Source organism: Talpa europaea (assembly GCF_964194135.1).
Source record: "Talpa europaea genome assembly, chromosome: 2".
In the NCBI taxonomy this organism is placed as follows: domain Eukaryota; kingdom Metazoa; phylum Chordata; class Mammalia; order Eulipotyphla; family Talpidae; genus Talpa; species Talpa europaea.
Genome location: NC_140068.1, coordinates 20,139,333 through 20,162,913, shown reverse-complemented (window position 1 = coordinate 20,162,913; position 23,581 = coordinate 20,139,333). Strand labels below are relative to the sequence as shown.

Sequence of the window (23,581 nt, the reverse complement as noted above, 5' to 3'; positions counted from 1 at the left end):
ATACCAAACACAAAATACCAAATGTGACATTAGCCTAAAAACACAATTTTAACATCATCTATGTCATAAAGGAAGACAGGTTCAACATTCCTTTCCCCCACATTGACAGAATACTTGTCTCAACGGGCAAGCTCAAACCATCCATCAGGCCACTGGAGGCCCACCCACAGTACTGGTCTGAGAGACACAGGAGGAAGTCTTCACACCAGGAGGAAAATCGTTCCCAGAACTTGGACGAGCCTTGCAAAGGGGGCAAAGTCTCGATTATTGGCCTGTTGTGATGCTGAATTGTGTGCGAGCACATATGGAAGTACATGTGCTCCTGTTAAAACTGCTTCTTCTCCATCATAACACAGGCTCTATGAACATACCCGAGACCTCAGTCTCTTCCTCTTCAACGATGCCCTACTTGTTTCCAGCCGGGGCACATCTCATACTCCATTTGAAAGAAGTTCAAAATCAACTTACCAGTTTATCGCATCAGTGGCCCTGCATAGTTTACTCATTGAAGATATTCCAGATTCCAAGTGTATGTATGCTTTTCCTCCTAAGAGTTAAGTATTTAGAAAGGTGTATTATATAAAGCTCACTAACAATTAATACATGGAAAAGTAGGAATAAGTCTAGAACCATAATTGGCCTGTTTGCAAATAGTTCCCCCAATATTAGGACTTCATTACTGTAAACTTCCACCCAGCACCTCTGAAATACTGCAAAGACTACTGGCATTGTCAGACACACACCGTAGACATTAGGAACATCTTTCAAAATCACAGGAGGCATGACTCCACATCATAGTTCTTTGAAGTGCCACAGTCTTATGCTCACATTGTATCTTTCCTGTATTTGTTAGGCCAGACAATCTGAATATAACACTTCACATTCCAGCATTTTTCACTGTGTGAAGGAGTTAAGGTTAAAATTGGAACCAAGATCTCACTGGAGAAACTCATCTCAAGAAAGCTGCTCAATAATCTCATTTTAAAATCTGAGCCTGAGAAAAAAAACAGGTACTTAGTATAGGAATATTTACACAGAGGACAAACTCAGGTATAATGGGTTAGTTACCTATAACCGTTTGGTATAGTATATGAAATGTCTCCTTTCAGTTCCCCTAAATCATCTCTGTCCCATGTCAAAACACTGTTATGTAACCTATAGATTGTGGGTATTCTGCTAAATTGGCTTAATTCTGTCATTGGTCCTCACACCAAGATTTTCCATGTCTAGTTCCCAGCATTTCTATCTAGAATCACTATTAAAAATGACCTTTACTGATTCCAGCTCCTCCTGGAGTGGTCAAGACAAGGAATTAAAGAACACTGCATGATCTATCAGTCTTTAAAAATAATTGCTAATTATAACTAAATAATACAATATAAAGGCACAATTAGATTATTTTTGAACTATTCAGTAATTGAAGGAAGTTATATTCTAAACTGGGTATTTGAACTTCTTTTAAAAAAATTTAAAGATGACTTAGTCAATTCTTGAACTTAAAAACACTCTTTTTGACTGTTACCTGCAAATATTTATTATTGTACCTCAAATGTTTTCACAGATATCAAGAATGCGTTTATTCTTCAAGGTCCAAAACGTGAATGGATTTGTGCCACAGAGGTTTACGATGATAAATTCCTATGGTTGTCAGTACTCCAAAATGCAATCAGAAGCAGTATGGAGAAATGTGACTCGACTTAAAAACATCGAGGTGCCATCGAGGTGACACATATTGTTTTCTGTTTTCCCTGACAGAGACACACATTGTGTATTTTCTGTTCTGAAGAGCCAGTAAAAAACACGATGATTTGTCATGGATGATGGAAATGGATGAACTAGGATGATCCATAAGGTTCCTCCTAACTTTTCAACTTTGTCATCTCTGCTCAACTACGTAAAATGTACATTAAGAAAAATTTGAGTCCAAAAATTTAAACCACTTCTTTTAGTAGTTATTTTTCATGGACATTATAATTTAACATGATGAAACCTAAGATATAAATAAGTATATTATGAATTAGTTTTGTCTTGTGAGCCAATGTAAAATAAAACCAGAATAAAGTTGCTTACATGACCAGTCTAGAATTATTATAATTTGATGGTGATTTATCAGTCTTCTTTAACATTTTCATAAAATACTGATTTAAAAAATATTAAGAAATAAAAATGACAAGTTAATCATAGCTTGTCATATATATTCTTCAAATGAGTGTGTTTTTTGGGAGAGGATTAAAACTGAACTACTACCAATGGTAAAAGGTTTTCTGTAATTTCTAAGTGTTCTTTAACTACAAAATTAAGATCTCAGAAGAAGCTTTAAAAGTTTATAGCACTGTTAAATTAGTAGGCTATTTGGGGAAAAAACTTAAAAAAATGGAAATGCTTGTAATGCAATTCAGCTGAGTACAAAATGAAAAAATCAAGACAGTTCTGTTTTGAAATAGAAACAGCAAAATAGATGTTCAGTAGTTTTTTGGGTCTTCAGTCTTCATTCATAACCTGCTATTTGGAACCTTTACCTGATATATGTAGTAGTAGTAGTATTTTTACTTATTTAATGGTAGATAAAAGCATGAGTCTTAGAAGCTTTTGGTTGTCAGTTCCTTTCGGCTTCAAATTCTCTTACAAAATCTACTAACACAGTCTAGTGTTGTGAACTTGGATATTTTAAACATTTTCTTCTTTCCACAATTAAAATACAAATTTCTTTTAATTCTTAAAAGTGTTAATTCTTTTGAAAAATATAAATTAAAATACTGTGCTGTTTTATTCATGTAAAACCACTTTTGATCATGTTATGACATCACCATGCAGTCTGACATCTATGATCCCATACACAGACATCATAAAAGGATTAACTGTCTGTTAGTCAGCTACACATGCAAATTTACAAATGTGATCAAAATGTGTATTAACATTACATAAAAGAAATTCTAAGAGAGGATTCCGAGTAGCGCGCACTTCAACAATGCTTTGTTCATGGGAAAAAAAACCTGTCTACATGGCAAAAGAATGAGTGACAGGACAGCTGAAAGTAAACTAGAAATCTTAAGTAATTTCAATTTATTCTATAAATAATATTCTGAGAAGTTCAAAAATATTATTTGAAAATAAATCTCTGTAGAGATTGGCGTAAGCTTCTGAAAGTTACGCACATAAATCATGCCAGGAGTGATGTTTTCAAGTGGGACAGTATTTACATTGGGGTTCTGACACTTTCCATTCACTACTAGGAAACAAATAAGAAAGGGCTATTTTCCTACAGCTGCTGAATTAAAATTTCACACACAAAAATATTAAGTCACTAGTGATATTGATCAAATTTTCATAAGGAAAATATAATTGACCCCCGAATTGACATGGAAAAGTCTGAGAAGTTATCACCTGACTGCTGAAGAATGGTGATTTCTGTACAGATTATGGTTAGACTCCTTATCCGATATAGTCCTTTTAAATGAAAAATTAAATAGGAAACTCATTTTGAAGATTTTTTTTCATAAAGCAAATGTAGATGTCATTTGTAAATCATGAACCCTAAAAGACAATGGATAGTTCATTTAATTTTGTCCTCCTTTGCAAAGATTTTTGAATCTGTGCTCGAGATGTCATTGAGAAGCCCAGTAGGTAAATCAAGCTGGTGTGAGGTTTGCCACACAGCACAGTGAATCAGTGTATGTACTCCTAATGCTGTGGAATAGCAAGGGTGGACTGTGCCAACAAACACAATGTACCCTCCAGAAAAAGTCATCCTGACCCTTTTATTGTTGAAATTAAAAAATAAAAGATACTTAAATACAATGGTGAACATATAGGGCAAAACAGAATCATAAAATTTAACGATGAATTAAGCAGTGAGCTGATGTTTGGGTCTCCAAATTGGCTTTGAACCCAAAACCACTTAAAAATGGGTATGTTCACAGTTAACGGCAATTGGCTTATAGATGAGAGAATGGTCGAAGTTGTTCCAGTTGAACTTCCAGGGAAATTCTCTCTTCAAGAACATCCTGAAAAAAATGTGAAGGCCAAGTTATTTTTCAAAGATTATAAAAAGGAAAGCTTATCTAAAACAGCCCCTGCATCAAGAAAACAATTTAAATTTGTGGTGAAAACAAAGGACAGCTATTCATATTTTTAAATTTTGACTTTAGAAGGTAGTTTCTTTATATGTGTAATATCAAAAATATCTTAATTAAAACCTATTTTCTTATTACATAAATTAGGTTAATAAAATATTTTTTCTCTATTTATTAGAAAAGTCAGTATTTACAAATGATGGCTAAAAATACATGAACCTTTGCCTAGAGCCCACACTCTGGCAGTAACTGCAGATAAATCTGTTAAAAGATTTTTTTCCCCTGGTGACTACATCTGGTCATAGCAACTCCCAAATCTCATGCTGAGTTTCAGTTTCACAAAAAAAAAAAATATATATATATATATTTACTTTGCAATAAAAATTTCCAATCACTATTGATTTTGAGCAGTCTTTTTAGATAGCCACCAAATTCTAATTTACCTTCTATTTTCCCTTTTTCTCTAATATACGAATAGTGTTGTATTTTAACAGAACTTCTTCAATTTAGGACCGTACTTCCTTTTTGTTCTCTAAGACTGTACTGTCTTTTTGTTCTCAGAGAAAAGTAACTTTTAAAAAGACTCATGCATATATATTTTCTATGGGTTTCCCCAGCTCTTCAGAAAAGCACACAATAACTAAATTTTCATCTCATAGAGTCTTCTTATGACCAAATTTTCACTCACTCAACAGCTACAAATACCTTCTTTGATTTATACAAGAATGTCATTCATTCAACAGGTATTTATCAAATCCATACCATGCATATCATGTGCTAGGTTTTGTGGCTAGAGACATGATGGTCACAAATTTATACAGGATAGTCCCAATTTACCCAGAAAGTCTTGGCTGAAATATTCACACATCTTTTCCTCTTTTCCCTGAGAAGTGTCTTGGCCAGGACAATATGTTATATGGTCACTCTAAACAGAAATGATTATGTTTTATCCACAGTGAGTTCAGCTTAGAAGGACAGAGAGATAAATATGCCATCAACAATAAATCCAAGAGAGTGTGGATGAAGGATATGAACAAGTGTTATGGAAATAAACTGACACTACCAAACATTCTATATTTGTATGGACTCTTCTCATTTTTGTGGTGTACCACACTGATAGTCAAAAGTGGGGTTAACAGTTGAGTAGCAGCACCAGTCCCTGGAATGCAGACTTCTCAGGCCCCATTCCATAGCTAATATGAATCACCATTTGCATTTTCACACAATCCCAAATTAACTGTGTATATACAAAGGTCTGAGAACTACTAGTTTAGAAGCCTTGAGTGCTTAATAATGTTGGTGAATAATGTGATTCCAGTTATAATTTTTATTCATAGGTATGTAGAGAAATCATGGTTAGCAGTAAGTAGGAAAAACAAACCCATTCCTCCCCAACAGAAATGACAGGAGTACACATTAGTCATAAGCACCATTTCTTTCTTTAAGACTTCTCTTCCAAATGCAAGGTAATCTAAATTACTGCCATCCCTCTTCTTTTAGACCTGTTTAAACTCCCTATAATAGGATCATGCTCAGCGAAATAAGCCAAAAAGAAAAAGAAAAATACCGGATGGTCTCACTCATAGCAGGAATCTAGAAAACTTAAATAAGGGACCAGGAAAATGAATAACTATAAGAAAGTGAAAATCAAAATCAACAAAAAACTATGAACCAGAGACACTTTTAGGGGGGCGGGGGCGGGAGGGGAGGGATTGGGGTCAGAATGGGGGGCTGCAATTGTATGGGGAATATAACAATAAAATTTATTAAAAAAAAAAAATAAATGTAGATGAAAAATCTCAAAAAAAAAAAAAATAGTATTTGAGCTGTCTTTGATAAATGCATAAACTAGCAATACTCAAATCATCTCAATTAAATAGTGTAGAGAGCCATGCATGTATGTGATGTATGTATGTGATCTTGGAGTATCTGAAGTCATGGTATTTTTTCTCTTGGTTTTCTTTATGAAAAGGAGTATTATATGACCAGTGATGCCTTATTATAAGTAGAATAAGGCAATGCATTTCAGAATTGAGTACAAAAATTCTTCTTACCATTAAAGTTCAAAGGCTTACAAAAGATTTTACATTTCTCTTGCTACACAGAAAGTTTCATATAAGTCTAAGAACTGCTGGATGACCTCTAAGTTCCTGTTCAACTCAGATGCTGTGAGTCCATGGGAATTCCCACAGAAATGACATTACCTTTAATTGTTGTTGTAATTCACTATTCAATCTGGCCAAAACTGTGTTGGTTTCCTTATTGCGTCGAATTGATGCCTGAATGGCTTTCTTATCTTTCCCAACAGATCTAAGAAAATAAAGAAAGCAAAAAACCAGAACCTTCATTTCTTATCTTTAAATTCTTTAAAATTTTTAAGTTCTCTCCATTTGTCCCTGATCTATTTTTAAATCCAGAAAGTAGAGGAAGATAGTCTTTCACCTTATATATTAGCATAGCTCAACCTCTCTTTGCGCAGCACCAATGGGGAACCACAGTATCTAAGCTTTGGAAGTTAATTCTTGTTGTTTTAATTATTCTTCAGTAGAATCCCTAGTTTGAGTCTAAAACAAGAATCTACAGACTTGCTGTTTATGGTCAGTAGCAAATATTAGTAAATAGTCTAGGCCTAGCAGGCCATATAGTTTCCAAAGGATATTTTTGTTTTTGTTTATTTTTTCTTTTTCAGTCTTCTTCTCTTCTCTCTCTTTTTAAAAGTTCATTTATTCCTGAGTGAAATCCCATCTGAGCAGCTTAACTTTTGGCATTCCAAAAATGATTCATTTATATTAATCATGGCAAAGAAATTTCTGAGGTTGCCCCTACCTCTTAAATACCTATCTATAGGTGACTGTTCTCTCTTTTACTGTTTGCAAAAATTTAAAAGCCATTCTTAGCTCAAAGGCCTTGCACAAACAGGTTGAATGTGGTTATGAGCTGTAGCCTGCTGACTTCTGGTCTAGAACTATTAAACACAGTTAAATGATTGGTGTTACTGGACACTATTGATTTTTAAAAGTCTGCTTCTGGGTTTGCAATAAGCTATTAAAGTGAAACAGGAATTAAACTTAATAAAAGGGGAAAAAGTGTGAAGAATATTCCACCTACTCAAAAGTGAGGAAGCTCTCAAAAAGGAACAGTTACAAGCCACTGCTCAATTAAAGAACTAGTCGAACCATAATTTCTTTCATTTTGATATTTTTTAATTGCTTTGATTTTTTGTTCCTAGTAATTAAATGTATTTAGCAATAGCTTTGATTACCTAGGAATAGAAGGTTGTGATGCAAGAACAGCAGCTAAGACACCTGTCTTTTGTGTATGTTCATCGACTTCTGGCCTTAATTCATCTTCTGATTTTAATCTTCTTCGAACAGGTTTAGGTGGTGGAGCAAGAGGTGTCGTGCCTTTGCTCTATAAGACAGGAATTCCACTGATAATGAACATTTCTTGAAGACATTCATTGTTAGTCAGCACTCTGCCAACATCATTTGTTTCTTTAAGCTGCTTTCTCTCTGAAAATTGAGTCAATTTTCCTACTTTAAAATTATATGTGGCAACAGCTAACTGAAATTACAATGGGAAGAACACCATTAGCTGACATCACAATTGTGAATATACCTACCATACAATTTTTAAAAAATGGTAACATAAGCTCTTTGAGGCCTGAGTCTGATTCAAGAGTGTAAAACCCAGTTTAATATTAACATGATACATCCTGAGTATATAACATGGGTTCAATAAATAAAAAAGGAAGTCTCTAGAAATAGGCATTCTTACCATATAATTTCCTACTCAAAAATACTAAGGTATATTATCTTAATGAATAAAACATATTATAAAGAAGTGGAAATCTAGGCAATTTTTAAACTCATTAAGATACACACTTAATCTTGAAAATGAGTGGACATTTTGTTGGAAATGATGAACCTGCCTGCAAGAGAATCAAGTATGACATTTTCGGGTATTTATCATAACCTAAAACGACCTGTTAATAAATAAGAATGAGTCAACTGTTTTGGTTAAATTTTAAATTTGCTTCTGTGAGATGCAAAAATAAAATTCACTGTTAAAAAAACCACAGTCACCAATGTAGTAAAAAAATCAATTGTTCAAAGACAAGGATGTCCACTTTCATCACTGCTTTTCAATATAATACTGGAAGTCCTAGCAATAAGACAAGAGAAAGACATCCAAGGAATCCAAATAAGAAAAGAAGAAGTCAAACTATCACTATTTGCAGACGATATGATATTATACATAGAGAACCCCAAAAACTCCACAGAAAAGCTAATTCAACTCATCAATCAGTTCAGTAAAGTGGCAGGATACAAAATCAACACGCAAAAGTCAGTAGCCTTCCTATACACAAACAATAAATCTGAAGAAGAAGAAATCAAAAAAACCATCCCTTTTGTTATTGAAACAAAAAAAATCAAATATTTGGGAATAAATCTAACAAAAGAGGTAAAGGACCTATACAAAGAAAACTATAAAACACTGTTAAAAGAAATAGAAGAAGACACAAAGAAATGGAGAGACATCCCCTGCTCATGGATTGGAAGAATAAACATTATTAAAATGGCCATCCTTCCAAAAGCAATATACAGATTCAATGCTATTCCAATCAAAATTTCAATGTCATTCTTCAAAGAAATAGAACAATTATTGATGAAATTCATATGGAATCACAAAAAACCCCGAATAGCCAAAGCTCTCCTGAAAAAAAAAAGAAGGGAATGGAGGCATCACACTCCCAGACTTCAAACTATACTACAAAGCCATAATCATCAAAACTGCATGGTATTGGAACAAGAACAGACATACAGACCAATGGAATCGAATAGAAAATCCAGAAATAAACCCACAGATTTATGGTCAACTAATCTTTGACAAAGGAGCAAAGACTATGCATTGGAGCAAAGAAAGTTTGTTCAATAAATGGTGCTGGGAAAACTGGGTCTCTACATGCAAAAGAATGAAGCTTGACCACTACCTCACACCATACACAAAAATCAACTCAAAATGGATTAAAGAACTAGACATAAGACCTGAAACCATAAAATATATAGAAGGAAATATAGGCGAAACACTACGTGATTTGCACATCAAAGACATCTTTACAGACACATCACCCAAAGCAGTGATAGTGAAGGCAAAGATAAACAGCTGGGACTACATCAAATTAAAGAGCTTTTGCACAGCAAAAGAGATAATAACAAAAACAAAGAGAAACCCCACCAACTGGGAGAACATTTTTGCACCCAACACTAATGATAAAGGACTGATCACAAAAATCTGCAAAGAGCTGATGAGACTCAACAACAACAAAGAAAATAATCCAGTCAAAAAATGGGCAGAAGAGCTAAAAAGAAACTTCTCTGAAGAGGAAATGCAAATGGCCAACAGGCATATGAAAAAATGTTCAACATCACTTGTCATCAGGGAAATGCAAATCAAAACTACCATGAGATACCATCTTACACCAGTGAGAATGGCACATATTAAAAAAACTAGCAACAACAAATGTTGGCGAGGGTGTGGAGAAAAAGGAACTCTTCTGCACTGTTGGTGGGAGTGCAAACTGGTCCAACCACTGTGGAGAGCTGTGTGGAGATTTCTGGACCTACTAAACATAGAGCTTCCATATGATCCAGCAATTCCACTCCTAGGTATTTACCCAAAGGACACAGAAACATCAATTCCAAAGAACACCTGCACCCCTATGTTTATAGCAGCACTGTTTACAATAGCTAAGCTTTGGAAACAACCCAAATGCCCAAAAATAGATGACTGGATCAAGAAGATGTGGTACATATATACCATGGAATATTACTCAGCATTCAAAAAAGATAAACACATGCAATTTGCAGCAACATGGATGGCGCTGGAAGGGATCATGCTCAGCGAAATAAGCCAAAAAGAAAAAGAAAAATACCGGATGGTCTCACTCATAGCAGGAATCTAGAAAACTTAAATAAGGGACCAGGAAAATGAATATAAGAAAGTGAAAATCAAAATCAACAAAAAACTATGAACCAGAGACACTTTTAGGGGGGCGGGGGCGGGAGGGGAGGGATTGGGGTCAGAATGGGGGGGCTGCAATTGTATGGGGAATATAACAATAAAATTTATAAAAAAAAAATCAATTGTTCAGAAGGTAATATTTAAGCAATTTTAGAAACATATGCTATTTCAATAACTACTGGAAATATCTGGATGGTAACTCAAGGGGGAAGCTTACTGATATCTGTTTACTTTGAAATGCATAAAACAGATAAAACACATTAACAGTGATAGAAGGATGGAGAGAAACCTGCTAAAGCAAATATAGTAAGATTTTAATGGCACAATAAAGATGTGGTTTTACTGACACACAATTTAAAATTTCTCTCTGTCTTTTCTGTATGTTTAAAATTGTTCATAATGAAATAGTGGGGAAAAATTACCCCTAAAACAGTTAAAGGAAAAAAAAAAACAACCCAGAATAATACCTTAGTGAATTGATTATTTTTCCCCATTACACTAGAGACTACAATAAATAAAACCAAATTTGATGAATGAAAAAGTTCTAGTTTCTATATTTGGAAGAATACAATCACATAAATTTTGAGAACCTGTGGTACTATAGCATATAAATGACAGACTATCACCTCCTAGAATTTGTGAATAGGTAGATCTTGTTCAGAGACAGGCAGTGGAATGTGTCAAATGAGCCCTAGTTAACTTTCTAAGGTATTTAAAATCTTACCCAAAAAAAGATCTCATAATCTTTATATGTACAAAATGATCAATATTTAAAAAGACGTTTTGCATACCACATTGGCGGGAGCACTAGCAGCTGTCTTTTCCTCAATTTTACTATCTGTTTTGGCAACTCGAAGAGAACTTGCAGGATCAGAAGCTTTTTCAACCTATAGGTGAATACATTATCATTACTAATTACATATAATATACAATTATGCATAAAATATAATAAAGTATTCATTATGAAAATAATAAATCTGAGATGAAGGTGAGAAGGAATTGGAAAAAGCCTTGTAAAATGACAATTTTCTACTACTCAAAAGTAGAAAGAAAGGAAGATAACAGATCTCTGAGGGGCAGGAGAAAGCTGAGGATGCAGCTGCAGCACAGACTGGGAAATTCTTGAGGTGGGGGAGGGGACATGTCCACCCTGGAATGTGCGTATCTGTAGCTGTGTACTCTTGTACTTCCCCTCAGACCTATCCCTGCCTTCTTGAAGGTGCTGTCCATTCCCTTAGTTGCTCCAGGGCCAGTAGAAAGTTATAGGTTTAAAGAAATAGAAAAATGTGTAAGAAACCTTTATCTAAATTATGCCTGTCAAATAACATGGATTTTTAAGAGGCTCAGGATGAGTGGAGACAATGAGAACAGAGGTTTTAGAATTCCTCTGGCCCCTCCAACTCCACATTTATGTTTGGTGAGGTCACAGATCCCTAGAGAAGGTCTTGCCTCTAGAACCAAACGACCTTCTGAAACACTGTCTCCAAAGAATAGTTTTTGGCATCCTGTGGTCTGTAAGTCTGTTAACGAAAGTGACTTGTCAACTTGCATACATACTGAGCATTGCCATGGTTACCATAGCCTCTTATCACATAGAAGTCTACCCAAATCACACAATCCATATGCTTATCAGCATTAAGATGCTGCCCCAGAGCTGTGTTTTAGCCAGGACCAGATGGTGTGTGCCTATTCACATGTTACTGCCACCCAAGATCCTGCATCTTTTTAAGCATTAGACTACAACCAGCAGGTGCCGTGGCGAATAAAAACATTGAGAAGCACTGACCTAAGGAATATAAATCCTTTTAAAGAGGATACTTTACTCACTAATGTCCCCTCTGCTATATATTCTTTTAGGGGTTCCTCTGTTTACAGACACTCTATGAGTGTGATGTGGGTAAAGATTCCCAGTAGAAAAATGGGATAAGCTCATGAAAACTGACCGGCAAGACCTCTGGATGTTTTTCAGTTTCATCATCTTGTTCTTCATTTACATTTGATGCAGCAAATACTTCAAATTGGCTGAAATCTGCAAAATTTGGTTGTTCTGGTATCTGCTGAGGTGAGGTACTAGTGTGAGTTATTAGGCCATCGGCATCTACTGGGCGATGCACAACGGGACCAGGAGCCTATAAAATGGTTTGAAACATTTCATTAGTGAATTAGTGTCACAGGGTATCCTCCTCCTTTGAAATGGTATCATACAGGTGCTCTGTTTTATTATCTGTAGATTCAGGGAGGTAGGGAATATTTAGCTATTAATATTTAGCAATAAAATACCTGTAAATGAAATGCTAAAATACTAATAAAAAAATAAAGATGACAAACCTCTAATAAAAAAGATAGTTTTATAAAATTATTATAGCAAAGAAATTACATCAGAGAGGGGAAGATCTGACTCTGATTCTCAGTTTGATCTATTATTTTCTTAACTGGGCTACTGCATAATAATTTGTTGATTAAACAAGTCATTAAAAATGTTTTATTATATTTCTAGAAAAGTTTATTTTTAAAGTGTGAAAACCACTATTCTAACTATTTTTCCAACTTCAGTGTGCTTCCCTTTAATATATACAAGATGTACACAGCGCACAATTTTGCTAAAATCTACAATTGAAAATTACATTTATTCAGTTATCTACTTTTGGCCAAGTAGCTGGATATAACAGTGAATAATACAAATAAGATCCATGCCCTAATAACACTGAATTCTAATGAAGAATAAGAAGTAAACAAGGAATTTAAGTACAATGTAAGAAGTTTTATGACCAAGGAAGTACAGGATGCTCTAAGTCTTTGAAATCTTTTCCCTTTTGCTCTTTTAAAATTCTCCATCTTCTTTAAGAAAAATTCTGTCCTAAGCATGACAAAGAATATACTTTTCCTTACCTCTTTTTATTTTCATTTTCCATTACTCTGAGTTGTACTGAACTTGAGGATATGGCAGCTTACACCTCTCTGGCTTTGTGGATGCCACTCCTTCAGTTTGGGATGCCTCCCTCCTCAAGAAATACCATTTTATTTTTCAACTCTCTGTGCAAGTCTTACTTCCCTCAACTCTCTGCGCAAGTCTTACTTCCCTCATTTTACTTACTCCTTTTCAATCTGATCCATAACTTTACTAGATAGAAAGGTTAGCCAAAGTGTTTCATAAATACAAATATACCCGGCCATCAGAAAGTTAGAGCTATCCCGTAAAAACTTTTGTAAACCAAGTAGTCTAAAGTAAAGAAGCAATTACCAATCATTTGTATGGAAATTTTTTTGAGCATTTGCAGATCCAAAGACCAACCTGCCAAATCATACCATGTAATACATAAAACCTAAAATAACATGACACACAGTAAAAGCAAGAATGGTTAAATACACAGCCTGTATAAAGCAGTTGCTTGGCAAGAAGCTTAGTGGTGGTGCTGGGTGCAGCTTCTAGAATGGCTTGCTGCAAAGCAGCCTGAACATTATTTCACTTTACAACTTTTGTTATAAAAGCAAAAATCCTAAACAAGTATTGGTGAGGATGTAGACAAAAAGAACGCTCATGAATTGGTGGTGAGGATGTAGACTGATTTGCCTCCATGGAAAAGAGTATGGAGATATCTCAAAATATTAAAAATAGATCACCATATGATCCACAATCCTACTCTTAGGTATTTACCTGAAGAATACAAAAACACTAATTTGAAGGGATATATGCACTCCAATTTTCATTGCAGCCCTATTAATAATAGCCAAGTTGTGGAAACAATCTAAGGGCCCAAAGACAGATGAGTGGATTAAGAAGGTGTGATGTATATAGATCATGAATACTTACTACTCAGCTATTAAAAAAAAAAAAGAAAAAGATAAAACTCTTGCCATCAGTGACAACGTGGATGGATCTAGAGGGGATTATGCTAGGCGAAATATGTCAGAAAGAGAAAGACAAAATACCAGATGGTTTCATTTATATATAACAATATAACTAACACAGAGAAACAAAATAAAGGGTCAGCTAAAACCAAACCAGCAACAAACCTTAAAAATCCGACTGAGGCTGAGGCTAACCAGAGGGGGCTGTGGAAAGAGCAGGCATGGTGGAGAGGGGTACAATGGACTATGGTGGAGAACTGAGTCCTAGGTGATGGGTGTAGTATGGTAATATACACCTGGGCATGTGATCATACACTTCTAGATTATGTATAGCGTTGTAAGCCAATGTTACATCAAAAGAAGAAGAAAAAAAAAAAGCAAAATTCTTGGTTGAAAAAATCAGGTCACTCATATGGGTCTTACATAAAAGTGAAATTTGCACAACAAAAACTTCTGGAAAGTGGGGGATACCTGTATATCTACTTTAATGCTTCTACTGTAACTGCTGTCTGTACATTTGTCTTATCCACGAAACTGGTTCTTGAGTCAAGAGACTAACTCATTGAGTTTCAGTCTAACACCAGTAAAAGCATTTTTGTTGGCAATTTAGGTAATATTCATTATCTTTTATGATTAAATAATTTTAACTGCTACTAACTTCATTACAAGAATCTAACTCAGAAAAATCAGCCAAACTCTTTCATATAAAAGTCAGTCACGTAAATTTAACAGCTGCAATCCAAAAATCTATCCTGAAACATAGCAGCTTTGTTCAGATCAAAACAAGTTTGACTTGGCAGGGTTGCAGAAATTATCCAGCACTTATTTTACTGATGCGAGACGTCCAGAGAGAAGTAGTGAGGTCACTCAGAGTAGCTGTAACATCCAAGATATAAATGAGTATGTCCCTATTTCCTAAACCACTGTTCTTTCCACTAAACCTTCCTCTGTCAAAACACTATCATTTTTAAGCCTCTTTCAAAAAACAACTCAAGTCATTGTTGGAATTCTTATCTTCTAAAATAAGACTTAACTTCCCTGAATTAAATGTTCATTCAGAATGACAATTAGGCAATTTCTGATCTTCAAAATAATTCTAGAATAAAATCAAACACCCAACAGACAAATTTATTGTGGGAACTTTAATAACTGATGATTAGTGATGAATATGCTGGAGAATTACCTGTGAGGGCTGTGGTCTTGGAGGCACTGCAGGAGGATGGGCAACAACTCCAGCCTGTTGTTGTCCTGCATGAACACACGAGTCTTCTTTTTAGTACATGTTTAATTACCTTGCTAGAACTAAAATGTTGAATGAATGTGATCAAATGATAAGCATTTCTAAGAATGCTTGATAAGTACTGCAGGTATGTATTGTCCTACAGGCTGTCTAGAGGTGACCTAAGGACAGATTTCATGGTCTTCTCAGAATCATTTCTCTTGTTCTATTGCATGAGGCATTCTTCGCAGGCTACCTCTCGCTCCCCTAATACTACATTCTTCGTTTTCTTCTCATATTTCTTTAGTTATTGAATTTCCTCTTTTCTTTTAACATTTTACTAAGTAAAAGATTCTCCAATAACACATCAATCTTCCACAGCCCATATGGCAATGGCCTGTTATTTTCCTATTTCCTCACATTCCTAACTTATAATGTCCGAAAGAGAACATCATCACCCTAAATTTTGACTTTGATGGACTTATTAAAATACCACCAGTTGAAATCTCAAAGCCATGAGTCTTCTTCGTCAGCTAAATTAAGACCTATTAGCAAACCCTTCATGATATCTTTTGTGCAGATTATTCTTTCTAAATTTCTCTGCCATCTCTCAGGCTTTATATTCTATCACTTGTACTCAAACACGTTTCAGATAGTCATTTAAAAAAATCCCTTTCATTTGATATCTTTTAAATTCAAAATTTTCCTTCATATAAACATCAAATAAAAAAGACATGTTAAGATAAAAAGTTGTATATAATTGAAGTACTTTTAATCAAATTATAAAATATACTATGGTTCTTGGACCCCTACCTGTGGTGACTGTAAAGGTCCGATTCATATCTAATGACGATGACCGGGAATGAGAGGGCTGTGGCCTGGGAGGAGGAGGTGGTGGTGCAGTGTTATCAGGCGACGTTCCTGAATGAGACCTGCAAAATTCACACTCTTATACATGATCATGTCTTTCTTCTTTTTAAGCATTCAAACTTGGCTGATTATACTCAAGCAGGTATACGAGTATTCAATCAAAATAAAGATGGCACTGTTGATGATGTGCACTAAACAAGTAGTTATTTAATGTGGGAAATAATCTTTTACATAAAGTATAAAGGAAAATGATCTGAGCTTGCCACTAAATAATTTAAAATATTAAAATGCAGTGAAATATTTTGATAAGCTTTTTATTGACAGATACTGACCTCTGCCGAGTTACATTGTTCCCAATCTGTTCTGGGTCCGAAGTGAAAGAGTCTGAACTACTGTAACCATCTGCTGATAAATGAGATATATCCTATTTAATAATAATCATGTCTTCACATTTTCTCAAAAAAAAAAAAAAAATTTTTTTTTTCACATCAGAGATACTCAAAGACTGGCTAACAGTTCATACCAGTGTTAACTAAAAAATTAAATATAAACTATGGCAAATTTATACAACAAAATATTATGCAGAGAGAACAAGTTGTAATCTAGAAAAAATTTAAAGCTAGAAATAAAGGTACACAAGTGTTAAAAAACATGAAATAAAAGCACATACATTACAAATTCATGTTGCATGAAAATATAACTATGCTCAGAATGAGGATGAAGGTTTGACAATAAATGTTAATTTTGGTCATTTGTGGAATAGTGAGATTATGAATAATTCTATTTTCTTATTTTATTTATTGCATTTCTACAACTGTAAACTATTTTTATAGTGAAAAAAGTCATGTTTTAAAGAACAAATTAGAGGAAGCAAAGCCAAGACATGGCAGAATAGCTCGCTACCTGTAAACTCTCCTTCAAGTACAATTTAAAAATCACATTTATACCTCACCAATGCGTTACCAGCATCTTTGGATTGACACATATCTGTCTTGCTGAATGACCTGTCACTTGCCAAGGTTTTGGACCAGGGGACCTTGACAATGTGGTGGCCTTTCTTGACAGATGAATAGACTTGGGAAGGACACAGGATCTGACATGGCCAGACTGGCACAGCAAACTTCTGAAGTGAGTGTGAGAAGATGTACTGATTCCTAATTGGGTTCTGGGACAGATCCATCAGCCCCAGAGTTATAGTGTAAGTAACAGCAGAGTACCACCACCTCCTAATTCCCACACTTTTCTCCTGAGGGCAAAAGGAAATCTGCTGCAAACTGTGGGTCTTTAGACACTGAGAGAAAGATATAGGAAAACAGGTTCCAGGCACAGAGAGGAACTTGGACTGAACAGAGAGAGATAAATAGCAGTACAGGCTCCCAGTCCAAAAGTGACCTTTTCATCCAAGAATTGAACATTTGCTGAAGATATCTGGGCTCCTACTTTCAAAACAAAAGCCATAGTGCCACTTACTAAGGGAAGGGTATGTTAAGTAAGGGAAGAGAGGAGAGGGGAAGAAGAAGGCATGTGAAAGAAGGCACAATTCAGGCAATGCAGCATGGAAAAGGACAACAGAGCAGAATCCAAGTTCATAACTTGGAGGAACTTAGACATGAGTCCAAAGGAGCAATCATTAAGATGTTCAGTGAAGTTCAAGACTCAAAATTAAACACAGAAAGGTAGATTTAAGGACATAATACATCTAGGATCAAGAGAAATTTTCACCAATGAAAATAAAATTAAAAAAACAAGCAAAACAAAATCCTCAAGCAGAAATGATTGCAATACTATGAATGAATTGAAAACAGTCATGAAAAATGAAGTAAACTTACATAATGCTGAGGGAAGAATTTTAAAAATAATATAGAAATGTCTAAATAAGTGGAAGAAAATAGGTTTAGAAAAACTAAAGAAATTCTATACGAAATATCATAATCCATTAGAAGAGGAAACATAAAGATAGTGGATATCCTGAAGGTGTAGAGAGAAGGACGCAGAGACCCTATTCAAAAGAATAATAGTGAGAACTTTTCAAATCCCAGAGAAAAACACATTGTAGATGTCCAAAACGCAGACAAAATACTTAAGTCTCTACATGCCAAAAACCTACACTAAGACACATTGTTGAATTATCAAAGGTCAATGACAAAAATAAGGAAAAAAATATTATAGGCTGATGGAGGAGGAAAAAAGCAAACACATGACATACAAAGGCACTCTTGATCATACTCTCATCATATTTTTCAGCAGAAAGGCTACAGGGACGAAGATGTACTGGTGGTGTGACATATTCATAATTCTAGATAATAAAAACTGCTACCTAAGAATACTATATCCTTCAAAGTTACCATTTAAGTATGAAGCAGAAATAAAGATTTTCCAGGCCTCCCCGGTGGCGCAGCGGTTGAGTGCTGGGTTGCGAAGCTGCCTGCAGCCTCTGCAGCACCGGTTCGATCCCCGGCTGCTCCCCGGCCACCGGAGGAGGGTCCCACATGGCGCGCAGACCTCTCCTGCTGCCCGCTGCTCCCCTCAGCAGTGTACTTTGGTCCTTCTGCCTGCTCTGCTCCCTGCTCTGGCTCTGGTGAATTCTCTCACCCTCCCGCACTTCTGACTACCCAGTCATGTATAAATAAATAAATCTTTAAAAAATAAATAAATAAATAAAGGTTTTCCCAGGAAAGAAAAATTAATGGGAGTTTACAACCACCAAACCCGTGCTGTTAAGAAATGCTGAAACAATTTCTATACAAATAGAAAAAACAAAAGACCTTAAGCACAGTGATAATAAGAAACACAAAAATGAACAATATGGGATAACAACAACCAAAAACATTAAAGAGTAGAAAACAAAAGAATCTTTTTAGTTAAATGACAATGAGTTGATATCAGCACAAAAAAGACTATTCTAGATACTGAAAGTTTAATACAACCTTCATGGTAACACCAAAACAAAAACCTAGAGCAAATATACTTAGAAAAAATAAATGAAGAAACTGAGAAAATCAGTAGGGAAAGATACCAAAATGAAAAGGTAGATGGAAACACCTGGAAAAAGAAACAACACAAAGATAAAACAACCAAAAAAGAAAAGAATGGTAGTAAATAAGCCTCATGTAATAATTACTCTAAACATTAGAAATCTAAACTCACTAATTAAAAGAAACAGAATTACTGATTCCATTAAAAAACATGACTGATAGATATTACGCATTCAATAATCTTACTTCAGATCTAAGGGCAAAGACTTAAAGTGAAAGGCTGGAGCAAAGTATTTAAAGCCAACAGCATAGGAAAAACTAAAAGCAGAAACTATTATTTTCATATCTGATTTGACTTTCACCCAAACAAGGTTATCAGTGACAAAGACAGATACTACATAATGATCAAGGTAACAATTCATCCAAAAGGTGTAACTATAATTAATAGTTACACATCCAATACAGGTGCACCAAAATATATAAAACAACTATTAACATACTGACAGCAACACAGTAACAGTACACGATTTCAATATACCACTTACATCAATGGATAGATCAACCAGGCAGAAAGTAAACAAGGACATAGTTGTATTAAAGTAGTAATGAATCTGATGTGCTCAATAAACATTTACATAGTTTTCCATTTCAAAAGAAATGAATACACATTATTCTCAAGTGTATGGGTAACATTTTCAAAGACAGATCATGTGCTGGGACATACAACATGTCTAAAAACAGATGATATAGATGACAATAGAAAAACCAACTATCGTTTGTGATCACAATGGTGTAACTATGAGGCACAAAAAGAAACCCGGAAAAATCATAAATATGCAAAGACTACACAAAATGCGTTTGAATAACTCCTGGTCAGTGAATAAATCAAAGAAATAAAAAAAATCTGATGAAAATGAAGAGACAATGAAAATGAGAGACTAATGAAAATGAAGAGACAAGCTACTGGATTCCATGGAATTGAAGTAAGAGTGGTATTAAGAGGGAAACACATAGCTATAAAGGTCCACACTAGTAAAAAAAGAAAAATTTAAAATACAATCTAAATTTACATTAAAAGTAAGCAGAAAAAAAACAAGTGGAACTAAAAAAGAAGGAAATAATGAAAATTAGAGTAGAAGTAAAATAGAAACCAAAAAGACAACACAAAAGATGAATGAAACCAAGAGCTGATTCTTCAAAAGAATAAATAAAATTGATAAACCCTTAGCTAGTCTTACTGAGAAAGTCAAATAAAATGAATAGGAAATGAAAAACATGAAATTACAACAGACACCACACAAATACAAATGATCAGAAGAGACTACTATGTTTAACGTGCAAACAAAGTAGACAACCTATAGGAAATTAGCAAATTTTTAGAATTGTACAAACGAAATCATACAATCATACAAAACTAAAACAGAAAGAGACAACTTGAACTTATCAATCGAAAGTACAGAAATCATAAGAATAAGTAAAAGCCTCTCTATGAACAAAAGCCCAATACCAAATGGCTTCACTAGTGAATTCACCAAAGCTTCTCTCATACATATCCTTCTCAAACTCTTTAAAGATACTGAAGACGGTGGCGCAAGGGGTTAAACACAGCACTGGGAAGCTATCCACAGCCTCTACAGCACTCCAGCCGGCCATTGAGCTATCCACAAGGTGCAGCAGACCTATCCTGTCTCGCCTGCTGCTCCCCTCAGCAGTGTACAGTGTATTTCATTAAGTCTGCCTGTTCTGCTCCCCACTCTGTCTCTGGTGAATCCTCTCACCCCCTGCATCTCTGGCCTGTACCCCATTTCTTATATGCATAAATAAATCTTTAAAGAAAAAATATTGATGAGGGAGTAAAGCTCCCGAACACATTTCAGAAGATCAACTTTACCTTTACCCCAAAATAAACACAGCTTCACATGAAAGAAAACTGTAGACCAATATCTCTAATAAACATAGATGGAAAAATCTTCAACAAAATCCTGGCAAATTGAATTCAGCAATATATTGATATTCTAAGAATTACCCATTTATGGCCAAGTGAGATTCTTGGATGGTTCAGCATATGCAAAACAATCAGTGACATTCACCACATAAACAAAAGGACAAAAATCACATGACTATTTCAATAAATGCTGAAAAAGCATTCCACAAGATCAAAATCCATTTATAATAAAAACAACAAAATAGAATTAAAGGAAGAGTCTCAACATAATAAAGGCCAGCTATGACTAATCCATAATCAATATCATACTCAATAGTGAAAAACTGAAAGCATTTCCCTTAAAGTAAAGCAACAAGACAAGGATGTCCACTTTCACAACTACTCTCCAACATAGTATTAGATGTTCTAATCAGAAAAATTAGGCAAAAAAAAAAAAAAAAGAGAGAGAGAGAGAATCCAAATTTAAAAAGAAGTGAAACCATCACTAGATGCAGATGATGTAATATACATGGAATAGATGAAAGATTCTACAAAACCTACTATAAATAATAAATTTAGAAAGTAGCAGGATACAAAATCAATACACAGAATTCGTTGCATTTTTATATGCAAACAATGAATTAGAAGAAAGAGAAATTAAGAAAAGGAACCCATTTACCATCACACCACAAAGGATGAAATACCTGGAAGTAAACTTAACAAAGGAGGTTTAAGGACATATACATTGAAAGTATTCAAGGAAATCAGACACAAGGAGTAGACAGATAACCTGTGTTCATGGATTGGAAGAATAAATGTTCAAAAGGACATATCACCTAAAGCATTTTACAGATCCAACGCAATACTTATCAAAATTCCAATGACATTTTTCAAGGAAACAGAACAGTTAAAAATTTGCATGGAACCACAAAGACCCGAAGTAGCCAAACTGATCCTAAGAGAAAGCAGAAAAATGGTTAATACACTGCCTGACCTCAAATTATACTATACAGCGATAGTTATCAAAACAGTGTGGTTAGTTTCCAAAACAGATAAAGAACTATAACTCAACAACAAAGAAACAACTCAATCAAAAAAATGGGCAAAAGACCTAAAAAGACACTTTTCCAAAGACATTCAATGGCCCAGAGGCACATGAAAGAATGTTCAACATGACTTATTATAAGGGAAATGCAAATCAAAACCACAGTGAGATATCACCTCATCCTTGTAAGAATGGCCTGTATCAAAAAGACAGGTATCAGCTCAAAGAAATATGAAAACACGAATACAAAAAGATTTTGGCATGCTTATCTTCACTGCAGCATTATTCACAATAACCAAGTCATGGAACCAACCTAAATGTCCATCAAAAGGAGACAAGATAAATAAATTGTGGACTATTACTCCATGGAAGTCTACTCAGCTATTAAGAAAAGATGAAATAGTGGCTTTTGGGACAAGATGGATGGAACTGAAGATGGTCATGCTGAGTGAAATAAGGCAAAAAGTGAAAGATAGTTACAGATGGTTTCATTCATTTGTGGGTATCAATAGCCAAAGAAAACAATCTGGTAAACACAGCAAAAATGACTATTGGACTCTGTGAAATATATACTGGTTACTAGGGGGCCCAAGGGGAAGGAGCAGTAAAGAAGCATATACCCATGGAGGTATGAAGCTGTGCTCCCTAGATTATAGTTACATAAATGGTTATATAGTTACATAAATGTATGATTATAGTTACATACATAAATTGGCAAATGAGTGAAATGTGAGAAAAAATACAGATTAATGTAAAAATAAAAAATTAGATATGGGAATAAAATATGAATAATAAAACCTTTGAAATAGAGATTCCTGATTTGTCTCTTAAGGAAGTATCATTTCCAATTTCTTCAAAGTCTTATGAATGAGTAGAGAATCCCAGAAGCAGACTTACCGTTGTCATGCAATAAAGAAATTTTAGAACAGAAATTCTAGGAACAATTTGAAAGAATACTACTATATACTTTCAAGAGTTATAAATGGAAATAAATGGTTATTTTGTTTAGATTCTTTTTTTAAAAAAAGATTTATTTATTTATGCATACAAGAACTGGGGTATAGACCAGAGGTACGGGGGGTGAGAGGATTCACCAGAGAGAGTGGGGAACAGAACAGGCAGATCTACTGAAATATACTGCTGAGGGGAGCAGGGAGTGAGTCAGGAGAGGTCTGCTGTGCCATGTGGGTTGCTCCCTGGTTGGGGATCGAACTTGTGCTGCAGAGGCTGTGGATAGCTTCATAGGTTGCGTCTTAACCCCTTGCGCCACCAGGGAGGTCCTGGTTTAGTTTCATTTGAAAATACATCCTTTCTCCTTTTTCTTGTGAAATCACTAAATTAGTCATGTGGTACAAGAATGATGCTAAAACTAACAATATTCCATCTAGATGTTCTAATGGGCACCTCAAACATAAGATGTCCAAAACTGAACTTCTATTCTTCTCCCAGAAACCTACCCCTAACTTTAATTCCCAGTTGTTCAGGCCCAAATCCCTCAAATCTCCCCTGATTCCCTCTTTTTCTTTCATGTTATATCACATATGGAAGCAAATCCTCTGGATTTTTCCTACAAAATCTGGCCACTTCTCAGCACCTTCCATT

The 23,581-nt window shown here is 34.9% G+C and overlaps 2 protein-coding genes across 7 annotated transcripts in view; one reads left to right on the top strand and one right to left on the bottom strand.

The window, feature by feature from the left end:
• ECT2L (epithelial cell transforming 2 like) overlaps nt 1-1,701 on the top strand; it is a gene marked incomplete at both ends in the record, with an annotated part of 51,896 nt that extends 50,195 nt beyond the window's left edge. For both annotated transcript variants that reach the window (XM_084227882.1, XM_084227881.1), the window contains 2 exons: nt 357-529; nt 1,562-1,701. In XM_084227882.1, the coding sequence (XP_084084008.1) occupies nt 357-529; nt 1,562-1,701 (313 nt within the window). The remainder of the gene's footprint in view (nt 1-356; nt 530-1,561) is intronic.
• A 2,234-nt stretch (nt 1,702-3,935) lies between these two features.
• Nucleotides 3,936-23,581, bottom strand: part of REPS1 (RALBP1 associated Eps domain containing 1) — a gene marked incomplete at both ends in the record, with an annotated part of 70,411 nt that continues 50,765 nt past the window's right edge. For 2 of the 5 annotated variants that reach the window (XM_084228091.1, XM_084228093.1), the window contains 8 exons: nt 3,936-4,004; nt 6,278-6,383; nt 7,336-7,484; nt 10,889-10,984; nt 12,041-12,226; nt 15,130-15,194; nt 15,979-16,097; nt 16,368-16,440. In XM_084228091.1, the coding sequence (XP_084084217.1) occupies nt 3,936-4,004; nt 6,278-6,383; nt 7,336-7,484; nt 10,889-10,984; nt 12,041-12,226; nt 15,130-15,194; nt 15,979-16,097; nt 16,368-16,440 (863 nt within the window). The remainder of the gene's footprint in view (nt 4,005-6,277; nt 6,384-7,335; nt 7,485-10,888; nt 10,985-12,040; nt 12,227-15,129; nt 15,195-15,978; nt 16,098-16,367; nt 16,441-23,581) is intronic. The other 3 variants (XM_084228092.1, XM_084228094.1, XM_084228095.1) reach the window with 2 other exon arrangements.